We start from the raw sequence: 16918 nt of genomic DNA, 5'->3' as shown, positions 1-16918 counted from the left end.
ATACATTTAGAATAGACAGATGTTGTCGAGTTGATATTCACTTTACGAGGACAGCGTGTTTGTTTTGTGTCGTTTTTTACTTTGCAGGATCTCGATTGGTTGGTCATATTAAAGCATCACCTCTGTAAATGACTGTAAGTGGGGAAAAGGCAGAGGAGTGGAGTAACAAACAGCAATCACTCGCAATTTAAGTCAGTGCAGAAAACATTACTATCCTGCAGGATGACAGACAACAAATGGTATGAGCATGCGTGAGTCTGTGTATGTGTCAGGCAGTCAGAGACAAGTCAAACGGGGTGTGCGCAGCTGTGTGGAAATGAGAGGGAAAGCTAACATTCTCCATCACGTACCCTCCCATACCTTTCCTCACTGGTTTCGACTCTTTAAAAGCTGCTGCCAGTGGCGTCTGTCAGCGTCATTATCAACTTGACTTGGCTTGAGGGAATTTTACCCACCTTTGGATAGAGAGAGAGATAGAGAATCTTGTCTAGGGAGCTACATTTTAAAAATGCAACAGTGCAGGACAGAGCTAGAATAGGAAATCTATAATAGAAAACACTGAACAAGCCTGTGTTAAGAGACTGGACTGGACCCATTTGTTAGTGGAGACGTTTCTGTCTAAGATGTTTCTGTATTTAAACATCCTGGTCCTGCTCCTCCTGCAGACGGCTCTGTCAGGCCCACTGACCACACCAACCAGAGGATGTCCCACCTGTAAAGGAAAGCACTCACAGACTCAGCCGACAGTAGATGTAAATGCCACCAGTCTGGCTGTTGGAGAACCGTGTGGTGTCTACACTCTGAGCTGTGCCTCTGGTCTGCGGTGTGCACCTGCAGAAGATGAGCCGAGGCCCCTCCGTGCTCTGCTGGAAGGAAGAGGAGTCTGCAGCAACGCCAGCAGCGTCAGCCCGACTGAACAGGTCACCACTGTGGGTAAGGTTCATACAACTTTTTATGCCTGGAAGATGAATGAATGGAACAGAATCAGCCTGACTTTGGGTCTACTGTGGACTTTTGAACCCTTAAGGTGAACGTTTAATTTTATTTATCCGTTTTTGACAGGGTTACTATTGATTTTTTTTTCTCCAAGATGAGTTTTACCATCCATGTAGCAGTGGTTTAAATGTTATTAATATCCTAAAGCAAAACATATTACAAAATTATCTTTAAGAGGAGTTTTTGGGATGTTCATAAAAATTATCTTTGCACCTTCTCAATGAAATTTATCTAAAGCTGTTCAATTTAAACAAGCACTCTCAAAGGGATAAGTGATCAGAGCTAAATGTCTTTTTGTCTTTATCCTAGACTCAGCTCCTACTGAGGATCCAAATGAGGTAAAGAGCTTCTTCATGTGTTTCACTGACAGAGCACAATCAGACATTAGCTGCATGTATCTATTTAACTATGTCTCTGCCTACAGGCTCCATGCCGTAAGCTACTAACTACCCTCATCAGAGGTCTTGATGCCCATTTATTTAAGTCACATCATGATATCTACATGCCCAACTGTGACAAGCGTGGGTTCTTCAGAAAGAAGCAGGTGAGTTTGCAGATTTATTGGGAATTATTGAAACTATATGAACAAGAGAGGCTATATGTATTTGCAGCTGCAGTTTAGGGCTTCACTGTCTGTTTTGTTTGGCCTGTTTGTGCAGTGTTGGTCGTCTCGGGGTAAGCAGCGTGGAAAGTGTTGGTGTGTGGACGAGAACGGCATGCTGGTCTCCTTAAACACCAAACAAAAGGGCAGTCTGAATTGTTGAAATGCATGAAGGAGGGTGAAGCTTCAGTACCAGTTAGGATAAAGATGAAGGAGCACCAAACAGAGTGTAAAGGAACTGAACACAGCATCTCATATGTCCATTCTCCATCAGCTGAATGCAGCTCTCCACCACTGGGAAGCTGCTTCCCAAACAGGTTAAACTTTGTCTCCTTGCGCCCTCTACTGAACGTATGCAAACATAGTTATATTATTTAACATGTATACTAACATGAAATTATCCAGCTACATTTTAGCAAGAAAGTCAGTTAGGTCAGTCTGTAGTAACCTTTGTTTTCTGTTACGCAACAATTTATCTCTGCTTTAATTTGTAGAAACTGCACTTCAACAGTTTGGGCTCCAAATGTCCAAGTTGTTCACCTTTTCCTGTGTCACCAACCATGTTTCTGGAGTAAACTGAATTGGAAGCATGATCGCTTTCAGTTTAGGTTTGCTTATTTGTTTTTGAATGTTTTCACTGTTTAGTATTTATATATTTTACATATTCTTTTTGTTTTGTTTTTTACTTTGAAGCCACTGTAACTTTACTGTATTTGCTGTATACAATCTCTACATGTAATCCTATTTATGCTACTTAAAATATTATATTCTATTTATGTTAATATTAATAGTACCATCAGTGATTACCAACAAGAGCAGACAGCAGTGTTTTTTTTTTTTTTAGGCATTTTGAGAGTTTGAAATGTTTATGGTTTTAAAGAATTTGGGGGCATTATTACTTTTCAAGACTGATGCTTATGTACAGTATTACAAAAGTGTCCACGTGGGACTTATTTTTTTGTGGATTGTATGGGTTGTTTTAATAATAAAATGAATTATGAAAAAATGAAATGAAAGGAATCCATCTGTATTCTTGAAGGAGAAGAAATCAACACACTCCAGTATCACACCTGCTCGTAATCTGTTCATTAGGTTTGCATGAAAGGTTATAAAGTCTCAGTGTTACAGGCTGCTGCTTCCAGTATCCATCATGGAGTCAATGTTATGTTTGGCTGAAACAAAACCATCTGCTGTAGAAAGCACCATGGGGTTTATAATAACGTACACAGAAATAATACAGGAATAAAACAATTACACATTGCAACAGAATCCATTACAACAGTCTTTAATAGAGAGTATATTTTTCTAAAGAAAAATGCACAAATCTTGCACAAAATATTTTGTTTTGTTATGTTGGAGGTCATGAGTAGAAATTGGTCAGTTTTGCTCAAGCAAAGAAGGTTGAGAAAACCTCCATAAAATCTTAAATGAAAGGTTCAGTTTAACAAAAAACTGCCACTAACTACAGTGTCCCAACGCTATCATTTGCAGCTTACAAGACTACATGCTGTACATTTACAGTCATGGCGTGGGGGTGAACCCGAGCAGAGAGCACAAAGGTGGATTTTATTATTTAAACAGAAGTCAAGGTAGTGCTGGACGGGGTGAGAAAAACTGATGTCTGGAGTAACTAAACTAAAGGGGAGGGTGGGGGGTGACAGTACCAGGAACCGGCGGCCCGGTTGGCGTTCTCCGTGGTGGGGGTAGGTTGATGGCGGAGAGCGGGCAGGAGAGCCTCGTTCCAGGGGGGGGGCAACAGGCGGGGTGTTTTCCAGAGCCGAGGGGGGCACATGGCAGGCAGAGACCCTCCATGATGAGTAGGGGATCCAGGAGCAGGCAGCAGGTCCAAGGTGAGGGAGGGAGGAGGGAGGTCTGGTCAGGGCTGGATCCAGAGTGCAGGAGATGGGGGGGCAGAGCAGGTGGAACCGGGCAGCTGGGTCAGCGGAGCTAAACAGGGTTAATCAAGGTAAAGCTTTTCAATGGAAAAATCTTAGCGAAGGGTCAAGGCTAGACGACTGACTGCGTGAGCAGAGTTTACTATCTGGCAGGGTGTGGAGTGTCAGGCCAGCTTTTATGGTGGAGATGATCATTTGAGTTCCATTGATGAGTGATTGGTGATGAACAGCAGCTGGACAGAGCAGGAAGGTGGAGAGAGGAATAGGAGGAAGGAGGATGAGGGAGGATGAGGGAGGTCAGGTGGAGGCTGAAGCTGGGACCGAGGAGGGAGCCCTGACATTTACATAGTTTTTTATTCTTAGGGTCACAAATAAAAAATGCACAAAAAAAATGACTATTAAATAAGATATAAGCGACCTAGAAGCATTTAAGTGAATAGAAAAAAAGCAAAAATATATATTTCTTACATAAAATGTGTTCTATAGGGCTCAAGCAAAAGATAAAGAAAAAAATACAGTTTTACAAAAGTGTCATTTATTATAAGATCATGTTGTTGTAGTACTTGCAAATTTGAAATGTAAACTTGGTAGATAAGCAAATTGGATGATTGTCTATTGCTCTAAAATAATATTTTGTCTGCCTCATTTAAAAGGTACAAAATTTTACAGACACTGGCTTTGAGGTTGGTGCCCTGAATTGTCTTGTGACCCACAAGGTAATTTAAGTGAACAGAAACCCTGATAAAATACACATTTCTTACACATTTACACACTCTCTGTTTGTTTTTTTCTTATTTTTTTTTCTGGGGTCAGAAGTACACATTTCTGCATTTTAAAAAGCCCAAGCAAAAAAAATCCCTAAAAAAGATTTAATCCCTAAAAAAGATTTAATTCAATACAAAAACACCACTAATGTTTTGCAAAAGTTTTATTCATAATTGCTGCAGTGCCTCCAAGCTTATAATAAACTGATGTTATAATCGTTAAATAACATTCTGTTATGTCCAATTATAACTAATCCACACGTGCATGAGATAACAGCAGATTATTTGGCCTATTGTTTAACCGAGCTGACTGTAATCCTGCCTGTTGTCGCTGCTGCACCTGTTTGCGTCATTGCTGCTGGACTCTGTGGAGCAGTCAGAAGCTGGTTCACAGAGCTGACAGGCTGCAGGGACTCCAGCAGGCGGACCTCAGTCTGCTGCTTTACATACACAGGACAGACGACATTCACCTGCTCGCTGACGGCTCACCTAGTTAAGTGCGATGTCTTCTCCCAGCGCCTCCTCCAACCCTCTGAGCTCTCTGGCGCCCAAAAGAAAAACCAAGAAGAAGCACTTTGTGCAGCAGAAGGTGGAGGTTTTCCGAGCCAGTGACCCCGTGCTGAGCGTGCTGATGTGGGGAGTCAATCACTCGGTAGCTATGTGAGCTGTTCACTGCCTTTATTGTATGTGTGTGAGAATGTTCATTAACTATTTATCCACTGATCATGCGCAGATTAATGACCTGGGCCAGGTGCCGGTACCTGTCATGCTGCTCCCAGACGACTTCAAAGCCAGCACCAAGATCAAAGTCAACAACCACTTCTTCAACAAGTACTGTGCTCTGCTCTGCTCTGCTCTCTCTGCCTCATTGTAGGAACCTTCATCCTGCTTCCTGTGAATTACACACAGTTCTGTGGCTCTTATGATTTATTTCACGGCCTGCCCTTATCACAAATTGCAGACCCCTCAGAGAACAACAGGGCTTTTCTCCGCTAAGAATACCTTTAACACCACCACAGCTACAGCAGCAATATTAACAATGAAGCATGCAATATTGTGCGCAAGCTTTAAAGAATGATGCTTCATATTAAAGTAAAAAAAATGCAGCATAATTAAAAACCAGTGAGAAGTTTCAGTGACTGTGTAGCTCTAAAACAAATACAAAAAACCCAAACACAAAAAGCTAGCATTCATGTGAACATGTGGTTGGACTCCTAGAAGATGAGTGTCAGTCAGAGTATGCTAGAAAATGATAATTATTTATGAAAGCTGAGCTTTACAGTGGGTTTGCCTTGAGATTCAGTTTCTATACGGATTGAGCTGAGAAAACTGAGTGGCTTTCACTAATCCTTTAATCCATTCAGGAATCTAGGTTGTGTAAAGACTTATAAACAGACGTGAGAAGAACAATAAAATATGTTTTTGAACCTAAAGTGCTACTACTTCGGTACAATCTTTGGTAAGATTTAAGTGTTTTTATGTCACTTGATCTGCAAACTCTTAAACTGGAGGAAAATAATTTAGTCAGATAATATGAATAGTTCAGCATCAGACTGTCAGCTACTCTGTGAAGAATGTTACTGCTCAGTAAATCAGTGCATTCTTGTTTTTTTCAATTTATAAAAACATGTTTGTTCCTCAGAGAGAATCTTCCAGGACAGTTCAAATTCAAAGACTACTGTCCACAAGTGTTCAGAAATCTGCGAGAGCGCTTTGGCATCGAGGACCAAGATTACCAGGTATGACAGTGAACTAGAGGCTGACTGATACCAGATTTTTGAGGCTGATGTCAGTATTAGGAAGTGAAAAATATCCAATGTCGATATATTGGTTTTTTTTTTTATACATATACTGAATGTCAGTGCATTTCACAAACTAGTCAGCAGCTTACTGTGAAGACACCATTTGACTCGGCACCATCATCAGCTCTGCTGTGATACGTACTCTGCTGCATGTGCTGCAGGCAGACAAAATATGTGGTAGCATCAAGCAGAAAATGACCTATAGCATCTTTTTCTGCATTGTATTTTGTTAAAAAAAAATTCTCACATTAGCACAAATCAGACAAAGTATATAGTAACATCAATATGTATGATTATCCTGATCATGGAATTTTTGTTGATGATTAATTGTCACACAAATAATTGCTTAACCATTTAATTGTCCTTTTCTGTCTCCATTAGGTTGTCATCAGTCATATTAGCGCTGTTCATCACCACCTTTTTTCTGCAAATCTGACAAATATTCCCCTCTAATTAATTTGAATCTTCATTTTACCAACCAATCCCAAAAAGTGCCAACAGTGGTGCTGCAGTGTTTGGATTTGCTGCAAAATCCAATACATTATTATCAGTGGATGCTTGATGAAATGCAATCGGTCAAATACTAGAAGTTAAGCTTGAGATAAACAGTTTATGGTAGAGATGACGGAAATCGACATGGAAAGTTACAGTTTTATCCCGCTGTTTATTTTACAGGAGATGAAAATGGCTCTAATGGTTATACAGAATGATTAAAAAAAAAAGATAAATTATAGAAATGATGTATGTATCAGTTAATAAAACTGGTCGACCAATATTTATTGCTGAAGCTCTATTGTGAACCTGCTGCAACTCCGCTTGTTTGTGTACAAAGAAATTCTGTTAACAAAAGTGATTATTTTACAAAAGAAACATGCTACAAGAGGAAACAGAGACTCCCACAAACACAGAGTTCACAAGGTTTTCAATGTTTCCCTTAAAAGAAACTAGACACGTCTTTGTATGAATTGACCCACTCCCTTTTTCATTTGCATATCTTTGTGTAATATTTGCATGAGCCAGGTGACACACAGTCATCCTCCAGTCTGTTCAGGACACATTTGCTTAGAACACAATTATGGGAGGCACTTTAAAGCATATGCTGATAAAAGTCACATTACTGCAGACCTGCAAAAGTAATGCAAGAACTGCATTAAAACAAAGTGTGCATTAGTGCAACTGTTTATTTTCCAATGTGACAAAGCTGGCTGAGGCTACAAATATGTCTTGTCTTTTCTAAATTTCCTTATTGAGGTGTGCATATTTGTATTTGCATATAAAATTTGATGAAGTGTTTCAGAGAAAACATTGTAAAATGTAAAAGGTTTGATGCTGTCCTGTCTGTCACTGCAGGTTTCTTTGGCCCGGAGCTCACCACTCAAAGACGAGGAGGGGAAGTGTGTTGGGCTGCTGACATCATACGACCGCACCTTGGTTGTTAAAGAAATTTCCAGTGAGGAGGTAGAAGAAATGCACAATATCCTCTCTGCATATCACCAGGTAGGCTTACGTACCCCTGCAGAAGGTTTTTATATCCTTTCACAGTAAGAAAAAACTTTATTTCCACCAATATTTCCACGAGTTTTTCTTATTTCCATCTTTTATATAGTTTCACTCTGTGAAAACCAAACAATGTATACATTCTATTGTCCACATGTTTTCCTTTCATTTTTCTTGTTTTGCCTCATGTCGTCTGTATAGTGAAACAAACTGTGCCCCTTTTACAATAATCCTGGTTGCCATGGCAAAGGTTTTACAACATCAAAGCCGAGAGACTCGTTTTCCTCCAGAAGTAATGGTTCATGACCAGGGCTCCAGTTTTTACATTTAAATTGGAGTTTATAAAAGAGCCCTAATATCAAGAGAAAATACTGTTGTGCCTTTTTCTGTTTCTACAGAAATCCATAAGGAAGGCACATAGGAAAATAAATTTAAGGACGAGCTGCAGTGTTTTAAGAGAGGGAGTAAAAGCAAACATGACATATTAGCAAAATAAAGATTATTTAGTGTATATTCTGAAGTGTATTGTATTTGAACTCGAGTTAAAAAAAGGTTAGATGTAATGCATAGATGTAATGATTGACATTAATGGTGACGTTGAAGTTACACAAGCTTAGTATAGCAACTAAGGGGAATTTGGTAATACATTTATACATACATATGTTCTGTGTATGTGTTCTTTTCCTGCTTTCAGCTGTCAAAATGTCTCCTGAGAAAAAGGCCAAAGACCAAGTGAAAATATTTGAAGACACCACAAACTCCAAAATAGCTTAATATTTTAGGGAGTTCTACATCTCACGGTCTTCATCAGTGGAGGAAGTTTGCTCCCTGCTCCCTCTTTATGAAAACTGTGAAATGTGGTTGAAAACAGCAAAAAGGCACGGTCAATAAAGCTTAAAGATGTCTCGAGTTTTCTTGCAAAGAAACAAAACTTTACAATCACTGCTGCTCATCACAATGTACTATTGGTGCACTTGAGGTCAAACAAATGTGCTTTAAAATACATTAATTCCAGCTTAGGTCTTTTCATGTTTACTTGCATTAGCAATGTTCCTCCTCCTAGCTATTCTGGCATGTTGCAGTGTTTCTTGCTGTATTCCTCTGACTTGTGACTTGGGGATCATGGTGTTATTGTGAACCTTTGAAACTGCTGTGTGTCAGGTGACCTGCATGCTTGTGTACATTCACATTTGTCCTCATGTCTAAAACACCACGGGATATTTTTTGTACTACTAGTACTTGCAAGAGAAAGATTAATTTATGCTTAAAAACTACTATGTACTTACTTTTTTAAAATTAGAAACACTTAGTTCATATTTAACCTTGTTGAACCAAGAAGTCTCACATTTTTATACATTTTCTATTTTTCTTGAGAGGCAAGATGGCAGTATTGAGTAGATTATATGGTCACATAAAACATCACAGCATTTCCATACTGTAAGCTTCTGAAACCATCCATCTGTGAAATGCTATCCTATAGGTTAAATTAACCAAATCTAAGCTGTTAAATTATAATATTTCTTGTAAAAAACATCAAATTTTGTGCATCTCAGAAGAACTGAGAAACAATGACTGACTCAGCTGCAACCAAGAGTTACATTACAAGAATTTAAAACTTTTAAGCTAAATGGGGCTGAACTGCAGGTCATGTTTTCACAGACCAGATAGAAGACAAGTATGGAAACAAATTAAAAACATAATAGTAGTAAATTAGCTATAGTATGTAGAGCAGCCATTTTTCCAGTGTTGGTAACAACTGTGGAAACATTTGTACATGTATTAAAAAAATCAATGTTTTTTCCCATGATTTCCTGCATTATAACTGCATCTATCTGAATAGAAGGCATTTTTGAATTCTATTTTTCTAGCCATAGTTATGCTGTTTGCAAAGATGTGCAAGACTTTATGTTGCAGTGAAAAATGAACCCACAGTGAGGGAAAATGTAACAGGAACAGAAGAAAAAACTGCCTCCAAACGGTTTGGAATTCAGATGGTTAAAACACATTTTGGATGTTGTATTTGAAGTCCTGAAATAAAGTCAATGTGTCCAAATGAAGATTTTCTTGTAAATTATTCCAAGTTTCAGATAATCTGTTCAGTGCTGATAGTGGATGATCTTCAGAAAAAGCGTTAAACCAAAGACACCAGGGCTCAGCTTAAGAGCAGCACCTCATGTGAGCATAGAGATGTTTCCTCTGTTCTTCATAAGCCATCATCTTTTCACCAATGCTTTTTTCCAGCATATTGTCACTTGCCACGGCAGCACACTGCTCCCTCAGTTCCTGGCCATGTACAGAGTCACTGTGGAGAGCGAGGACACCTACCTGTTAGTGATGAGGAACATGTTCAGCCACAGATTGCATGTACACAGAAAATACGACCTCAAGGTAAATACTGCAGCAGTAAATCCTTCAAATATGAACTTTCATTGTTTCACAGTTTTCTCACCAACTTGTTAAGAAGCAAGTATAGAGAGTGTGAAAGAATCACATCAGATACTTCACTGGTGCTTTAATACTCACAAATCTAAGTAAAACCTCAGTCAAAACCACCTTAGCAGCAATCAGACTGTTGGATTCATGGCCACTCATGTATCATGTATGAAGACTCTGACTTCCAAGGACTTATGATTGATTAAAAAAAAAAAAAGGCAAGAAAACAGTTATAGGTCTTGAATTATTGTGTTTCTATAGTTACCTGGCTCTACAGTAACACATCAGTGCGTGTCTTTTCTTTCCTCAGGGCTCCCTGGTGTCTCGTGAGGCCAGTTTTAAAGAGAAGGTGAGATCAGATTGAGGTGAAAGTAGTATGACTGGCTCCGGTTACACTTTATTTCTGCAGACGCTCAACTGTATTGATTACTGGCAGTTTATTGAAGCGTTGCAGTCGGATTTGTTTTCAATAAAGCATTAGTGATATCGAGGGGAGTTTAAGAGGCAGTCAGCTATTAAGGATGGATGGTATTTTTGGTGTAATTTGAGAAAAGAAAAGATACTGCACGACTAGCTGAGTTATTTTTAATTGCTATCTGTTCAGATATTCTGAAGGACCAATGGCAAAAATATAAAGAAAATGAGTTTGGCTCACCTGTGGTGTATATATGACCTGACTTACAAGAAGAAAAAACACTAGTTGTTAGCGTAGCCTTAACCATTGAGGGTAACTAATTTGCTAGTTTGTGGTAGCGGCTTGTGTTTCTTGTTCAGTTTTGCTGCTTGAGACCACAGAGTGACGACAGACAGAGAGAGGAAGCTGCATCAGATCTGAAGTAGCGTGTTTAATTTATCAATAATTAAGCCATATATATATATATATATACATATATATATATATATATATATATATATATATATATATATATATATATATATACACTACCATTCAAAAGTTTGGGGGTCACTTAGAGATGTCCTTATTTTTGAAAGAAAAGCATTTTTTAAAAAAAAGAAGATAACATTAAATTAATCAGAAATACAGTCTAAAACATTGTTAATGTGGTAAATGACTATTCTAGCTGTAAACAGTTGATTTTTAATTAAATATCTCCATAGGGGTACAGAGGAACATTTCCAGCAGCCATCACTCCTGTGTTCTAATGCTACATTGTGTTAGCTAATGGTGTTGAAAGGCTCATTGATGATTAGAAAAGACTTATGCAATTATGTTTGCACATGAAAAAAAGTGTGAGTTTTCATGGAAAACATTAAATTGTCTGGGTGACCCCAAACTTTTGAATGGTAGTATATCTTATCCTGTATGATAATCAGTAAAACTGCCAAATGTTGACCACGATAGTCGGCCAGACCAATAATCAGTCTATCTCTATTGAGAAAATTTAGGTCTTGCTCTTATAAAGTCGGGGGACTGGATTAAGGCAGGTAATGATCAATCAATACTGATGTATTTCAACTTCATGCTTCTCACTTGTTAGTCAATGTTTTGTCAATAAAAGGAAAAACTCTCAATCCTAAACCAGCATACGAAGGAAGCCTTCGTGCTTGAAGGTGACAGTTGTAAACACTGCATTTACTGCACCGTCCTCCTCCAGAGTCACTAAAAACATGATAAAGCTGCTTTTTACCGGATGTCTGATTTCCTCCAGAAGTATGTGTCTCCTTTAACACATTTTGAATGTATAAAATAAACAACTTGAGTCCTACTAACAAAACATTAATTTTAGACTCCAGTTCTGCAGTAAGTGAATGAGTTCTAGTGAGATCAAGGACTGTGAGTAAATTTGATTTTAAAGTTCAGCTGAACAAAACAAGCTGGAATCAGCTGCACCTGCACCACCGTCTCCCTGAACATGTGGACGTATTTAGTATTCAGTCTGTTCTCCAGCACTTGACAGGTTACATCTACAAACCAAGAAATGTACTTATTGAAATGTCTGACCGAGGGCATGGTGTGAAATTACTTCTCCTGTGTGTAATTGTTTTTTGTTTTTTGTTTGTGCATTGCGACAAATGCGATTTCCAGATTAGATCTTCAGAGATGCTTTCACTGAAAAAAATCACTTAGCAACAGGCTGTTTAAGTAACATCAGAAGCCCTCTGCTGGGCCTTGAGCGATGCTGACCTAGATAAAAAGAATAAAAAATATCCTGTTGAATAGATGGAGATTGAATAACTGAAGAGCTGTGGGAACCTTTGATATTTCATCTCTGTTGATTTGGAAGAAAAACAAAATTGGGGCAATATTGTTTGACTTGCATGCCACTGAAAATAGGATGGCTGCAAATGATTTAATGAGAAAAATGCTAATGAATGTTGTAATTTGCAATTTTCATGCTTAATGTATTTGAGCTAATCTCGTCCCTGTATTTTCAGGTCAAAGACCTGCCCACTTACAAGGATGTAGACTTCAGGAATAACATGCAAAAAGTATATGTGAGCGATGAGGAGAAGGAGAAGATAATGGACAAACTTAACAGAGATATTGAGGTAGGAAAGTGTTGCTTCTTTCGCATTATTTTCTTTGGCTCTTGGAGACCAAGTGTGTGTCTGAATTCACTGAACGTCCCACACCTGACCATCTTCAGTTTGACTAATTTTATTTTAAAATAGTATCGACTGAGTTGACCATGTGTAAAATCTGGGGTCATAGATAATATGAGTTTTCAAGTTAAAAATTCTTAAAGAAGGTGGAGTCATGTCCATTGTTGCACCATTTTCTTCTTTTCAATCTTTGAAGCAATGTTTGAAGTGCTATAACTTGAGAAATAATGTAGTTAGAGTCCTGAAATTTTGCAGGTTCATTGATATGCCCATACAATTGCACTCAAAATTATTCAACCCCCATTGCCAATCAGGTTTATTGGCAAAATATACAAACTTTCAGCTGTCTTGATAAAAACTATGACATGAATAATTTAAACAGCTCAACACAACCAGTATTACAGGTGGTTTCTCCAAATTCAAGACAAAATGCCACTTTTAATGACTACTGCTGTCTCAAAATTATTCAACCCCCCTGAATAGAATCCCACATAAGAGCACTCATTTGCAAATCAGGAGTTGTCTCATAGAACACAAATACCTGGACTGCTTTGGGATTTGTTCGTAGTGACGTTTGATTGCATGGTAGAAATATGTCTAAGTCAAGAGAATTGTCCCAAAAGTTTTGAGAGGAGGTCATTGCCTTGTACAAACAAGGAAAAGCATATAGAAAGATAGTGAAGGCATTGAATGTTTCTAGAGATACTGTTAGAGACATAGTTTACAAGTTCAAAGTTGAAGGAACCGTGGCTACGTTACCTGGACGTGGCAGAAAGAGGAAGCTATCAACAACTGCCATCGGAGGCAGGTGGTCAAAAACCTTCAAGTGACTGCAAAAGACCTGCAGCAAGACTTGGTAGCAGCAGGTACTGAAGTTTCAGTGCCTACAGTAAGGCGCACACTAAACGCTAAAGGTCTCCATGCCTGAACTTCAAGGAGTATACCACTAGTGACCCAAAGGCACAAGAAGTTGCCCTCCAATGCACTCAAAATGATATAAATAAGCCACAGAAATTTTGGGATTCTGTTCTGTGGAACGATGAAACAAAACTGGGACTTTTTAGGCCTGTGGCTCAGCGGTATGTCTGGAGGAGGAAGAATGAGGCATACGCTGAAAAGAACACCCTGCTTGGGCATCATTGGACTTTCCAACTGGACAATGATCCCAACTATAATGTCCACTGAGGCTTGGCTTCAGAAAAACTCCTGGAAGATACTAGAGTGGCCATCAGTGTCGCCTGAATTGAATCCCTTTGGTGAGAATTGAAGAAGGCAGTTGCAGCACACAAACCCAAGAATATTAGAAAGCTGGAGGCTATTGCCCATGAGGAATGGGATAAAATTCCTCTGGAATGCTGTCAGAATCTGGTCTGGCTATGCATCTTGTTTGCAGCAGGTCATGGCAGCAAATGGGTGCTCAACTAATTACTAAAGATGCCTCTTAAAAAGGGGTTGAAATATTTTGAGTCAGCAGTAGTTATTAAAAGTTGCATATTGTCTTGAATTTGGAGCAACCACTTGTTAAACTGCATTTGCTGACCTATTTAAATTGCTCTTGTTTGAGTCGTTTATCAAAAACAGCTGAAAATTTGTAATTTTTGCCACTAAATCTGATTTGCAATGTGGGTTGAATAATTGTGAGTGCAACTGTGTAGTCTTCAATGGTACAACTCTGCTTTGAAAGAATAATACGAATCAGTTGTATGATGATGCATATTTGATCAGAAGTGTACGTATTTCTGTCTATTCTGATATTCCACCTACCATAAACCCATGCCTTTTTTCACGTGAAAATGCTGATTTTTTTCATGTGATTGGCACCAATAGGAGCTCGTTGAGTGTGGTACTCATCAGAGGCATATTTTATGAGAAATAAATATATTCAAATTACATTTTTCGCATTTCTGACCAAGGTTTGAACATGCATTGAGCAGGTATGATATGTGAAACAACTCCAATAGTGGAAGAGCTGTATGTGCTATGGGGCTAAAAGCAAAAATCATGGTTTTTCAATTCATAGTCCTTCAAATAATTTTAGGAAAAGTGTTACCATAAGCAATTTTGTCCATGTTCATTATCTATTTGTCAGACATTTCTTGTTTTTATATCTTTATCAGGATCTATTTTAATTCAGTAAAACCTTGTTAGCAAAGAGCTAGTCACATTGAAAAAAATCAGGTAAATATGAAATGGTCAGGTGTGAACGTCTTTTTAAAATCTGGTGAATTGAGGTGGAATGACGGATCACTGCAGTTTCTAGTTCGTATGAGGATCATGGACTACAGCCTGCTGCTGGGCATTCACGATGTCGAACGGGCCGAGAGGGAGGAGGAGGAGGAGACTGTGTCGTCCCACGAGGAGGAAGAGGAGGATGAAGGTGACCTGGCCCCTGCTCCGGGCTCCACCTCCCCTGAAGGCATCGCTGGCTACATGAACTCCTTCAAACCTCTGGGTCCTGGAGAGTTCGATCCCTATGTGGATGTGTACGCTATCCAGAGTGCAGTAGGTGAGTGAAGGCAGATGATTTGATGTAGGTTAGTGGAGCTCTGTGCTGCAACACACCTAAACCTCATCCCACACAGGTGAGATCATACATGCAGAGATCAATATCGCTCTCCAAATGCTGTGAAATCCTTGTAGGTGCGCCCCAGAGGGAGGTGTATTTTATGGGTCTGATTGACGTGCTCACGCAGTATGACACCAAGAAGAAAGCTGCTCACGCTGCCAAGGCTGTCAAACACGGGGTGAGGGATCAGTGTTCCTTCTAAAAGGGATTGGTTGGCATTATGCGCTCTTTGCATCTCTATCCTCCAAAGTGTAAAGAGCTGCTTTCCTTTTTGCGGCTCACTTATTTTGTGTTCCTCTTTGTGTGTGTTTTTGCAGGCAGGAGCTGAAATCTCAACGGTTCATCCAGAGCAGTACGCTAAACGTTTCAGAGAGTTCATCACCAAGATCTTCGCCTAGTTCAAGGATTCACCATCATTTGTTTAACACTAAATGTCAAATCAGCATTAAGAAGCACTGGAGATTTATTGTTAAAAAATCAACATGGTTTCTGAATGCTTCCCTTTCACATTATTCTGCACTGCAAGATGGACTGCACATTTTTTGAGAATGAAGAATTTGCATACAGAATGAAGAATGTCTTCTTGGCGATTGGTTTGTTGTTAATGCGTTGCTGTTGTTGACACTTAAAGGTTTTGGCAGAGCTGCTTTCACTTTGGGTGACAGCCAGGGATACAGGATTTCTGAAAGAAATTGTTCAAGGTGATGCAAGTAAGCAGCACTGATAGAAATGTATTTCTTTATAGAGGCCAGAGGTGAAGATGATAACAAAAACATCACACTCATCTGTAATATACACAGCTTTCCTTCAGTGAGAACTGCAGACTGGAGGAAAGATTTCTAAGTAATTTTCATATATGTCCATCAATGACAACAGTATATGAAAGAGAGATGTTGATACAGGTTGGGATAACTGGGCAAATGTACATGTTTTTATTAGGAACAATGTAATATTCATGTGTTTTCCAGCTTATTAATGTGTGATTGAAGCTAAAAACACGTGTCTTGTTGTGCATTAAAAGCTGTCAAGTGCAAATTAAACAAAAACTGCACAATGTGACTGAGCATCAGCACAAACATACTGCCTGAATGCTGCTATCTTCCATTTTTGAGCACATATTCCATTGAATTATATTCAAAAATCCAGCATGGAATTATTTCATAACTGTATAATGCAAATGTTTTTATAAAGAATAAATATATCCAGTTTATAAGAGATCATTCTGGTTCTGGAAACCGTTTCATTTTCTTTGCCAGTAAAGAAACTGTAGCAAGAAGTCGGATTGTGTTTGTGTTTAAAAAGAGACGTCACCAAAGGGCAACACTTCTCCCTTCAGCTCTGTTTATATTGTGCTCCACTGGAGTGCAATAGTGTGTTAGCTTCAAGGTTGCATCATCTGAAAGGCGCCGCGGCACACTAATTGTTAAGCCGCATGCTGATCAAAGGGCTTTTGTGTCAAATGTTACAGCTCAGATCTATGTGTCATATTAACTATTTAAGTACCTGCTGTTGGGTAAAGTAAGAAATCCCAACATCCAGATGAGTCTAACAAGTCAGTACCAGTGAAAGCAAACTGAGGGATTCAGAGATCTGACGGCACGTGTTCCTTTAAAATGTATCCTCAGCGGTGAAGCATTAATTTTTGTTCTTATTTAGTCCTCTCCCCCTGTCCCAGTCCTCCTGGCACACATTTCTGAAACTCCTTTTAAGACTGTCATGAGGATTTCACTTTGTACTGAGAGCTGAGTGGACAAACATGAGCTGGAAAATGAGAAATACCAGAAAGAGCTTTTTAGAAT

The 16918-nt window shown here is 39.0% G+C and overlaps 2 protein-coding genes across 2 annotated transcripts; both read left to right on the top strand.

Annotated features, from left to right (window-relative positions):
* Positions 1 to 407: 407 nt before the first annotated feature.
* On the top strand, positions 408 to 2602 carry LOC111587645 (insulin-like growth factor-binding protein 5). The gene is made up of 4 exons (XM_023297689.3): positions 408 to 933; positions 1306 to 1334; positions 1421 to 1540; positions 1656 to 2602. Exons 1-4 carry the CDS (start codon positions 624 to 626, stop codon positions 1758 to 1760), a joined length of 564 nt encoding a protein of 187 aa, XP_023153457.2. The 5' UTR covers positions 408 to 623; the 3' UTR covers positions 1761 to 2602.
* A 2013-nt stretch (positions 2603 to 4615) lies between these two features.
* On the top strand, positions 4616 to 16358 carry LOC111587642 (phosphatidylinositol 5-phosphate 4-kinase type-2 gamma-like). The gene is made up of 10 exons (XM_023297687.3): positions 4616 to 4908; positions 4990 to 5087; positions 5899 to 5995; positions 7409 to 7555; positions 9797 to 9943; positions 10299 to 10337; positions 12386 to 12499; positions 14807 to 15059; positions 15194 to 15297; positions 15437 to 16358. Exons 1-10 carry the CDS (start codon positions 4759 to 4761, stop codon positions 15515 to 15517), a joined length of 1230 nt encoding a protein of 409 aa, XP_023153455.1. The 5' UTR covers positions 4616 to 4758; the 3' UTR covers positions 15518 to 16358.
* Positions 16359 to 16918: the final 560 nt, after the last annotated feature.

This window comes from Amphiprion ocellaris, chromosome 5 (assembly GCF_022539595.1).
Source record: "Amphiprion ocellaris isolate individual 3 ecotype Okinawa chromosome 5, ASM2253959v1, whole genome shotgun sequence".
Lineage (NCBI taxonomy): Eukaryota > Metazoa > Chordata > Actinopteri > Pomacentridae > Amphiprion > Amphiprion ocellaris.
The sequence above is the reverse complement of the archived record's forward strand: the minus strand, read 5'-3'. Positions and strand labels throughout refer to the sequence as shown.

Excerpts from the sequence above, each read along its gene's own strand:
- LOC111587645 (XM_023297689.3), top strand. The coding sequence starts at position 624 with ATGTTTCTGTATTTAAACATCCTGGTCCTGCTCCTCCTGCAGACGGCT. Across the intron at positions 1,335-1,420 it reads CTACTGAGGATCCAAATGAG|GCTCCATGCCGTAAGCTACT; the intron begins GTAAAGAGCTTC and ends CTCTGCCTACAG. Across the intron at positions 1,541-1,655 it reads GGTTCTTCAGAAAGAAGCAG|TGTTGGTCGTCTCGGGGTAA; the intron begins GTGAGTTTGCAG and ends CTGTTTGTGCAG.
- LOC111587642 (XM_023297687.3), top strand. The coding sequence starts at position 4,759 with ATGTCTTCTCCCAGCGCCTCCTCCAACCCTCTGAGCTCTCTGGCGCCC. Across the intron at positions 4,909-4,989 it reads TGTGGGGAGTCAATCACTCG|ATTAATGACCTGGGCCAGGT; the intron begins GTAGCTATGTGA and ends GATCATGCGCAG. Across the intron at positions 9,944-10,298 it reads ACAGAAAATACGACCTCAAG|GGCTCCCTGGTGTCTCGTGA; the intron begins GTAAATACTGCA and ends TTCTTTCCTCAG.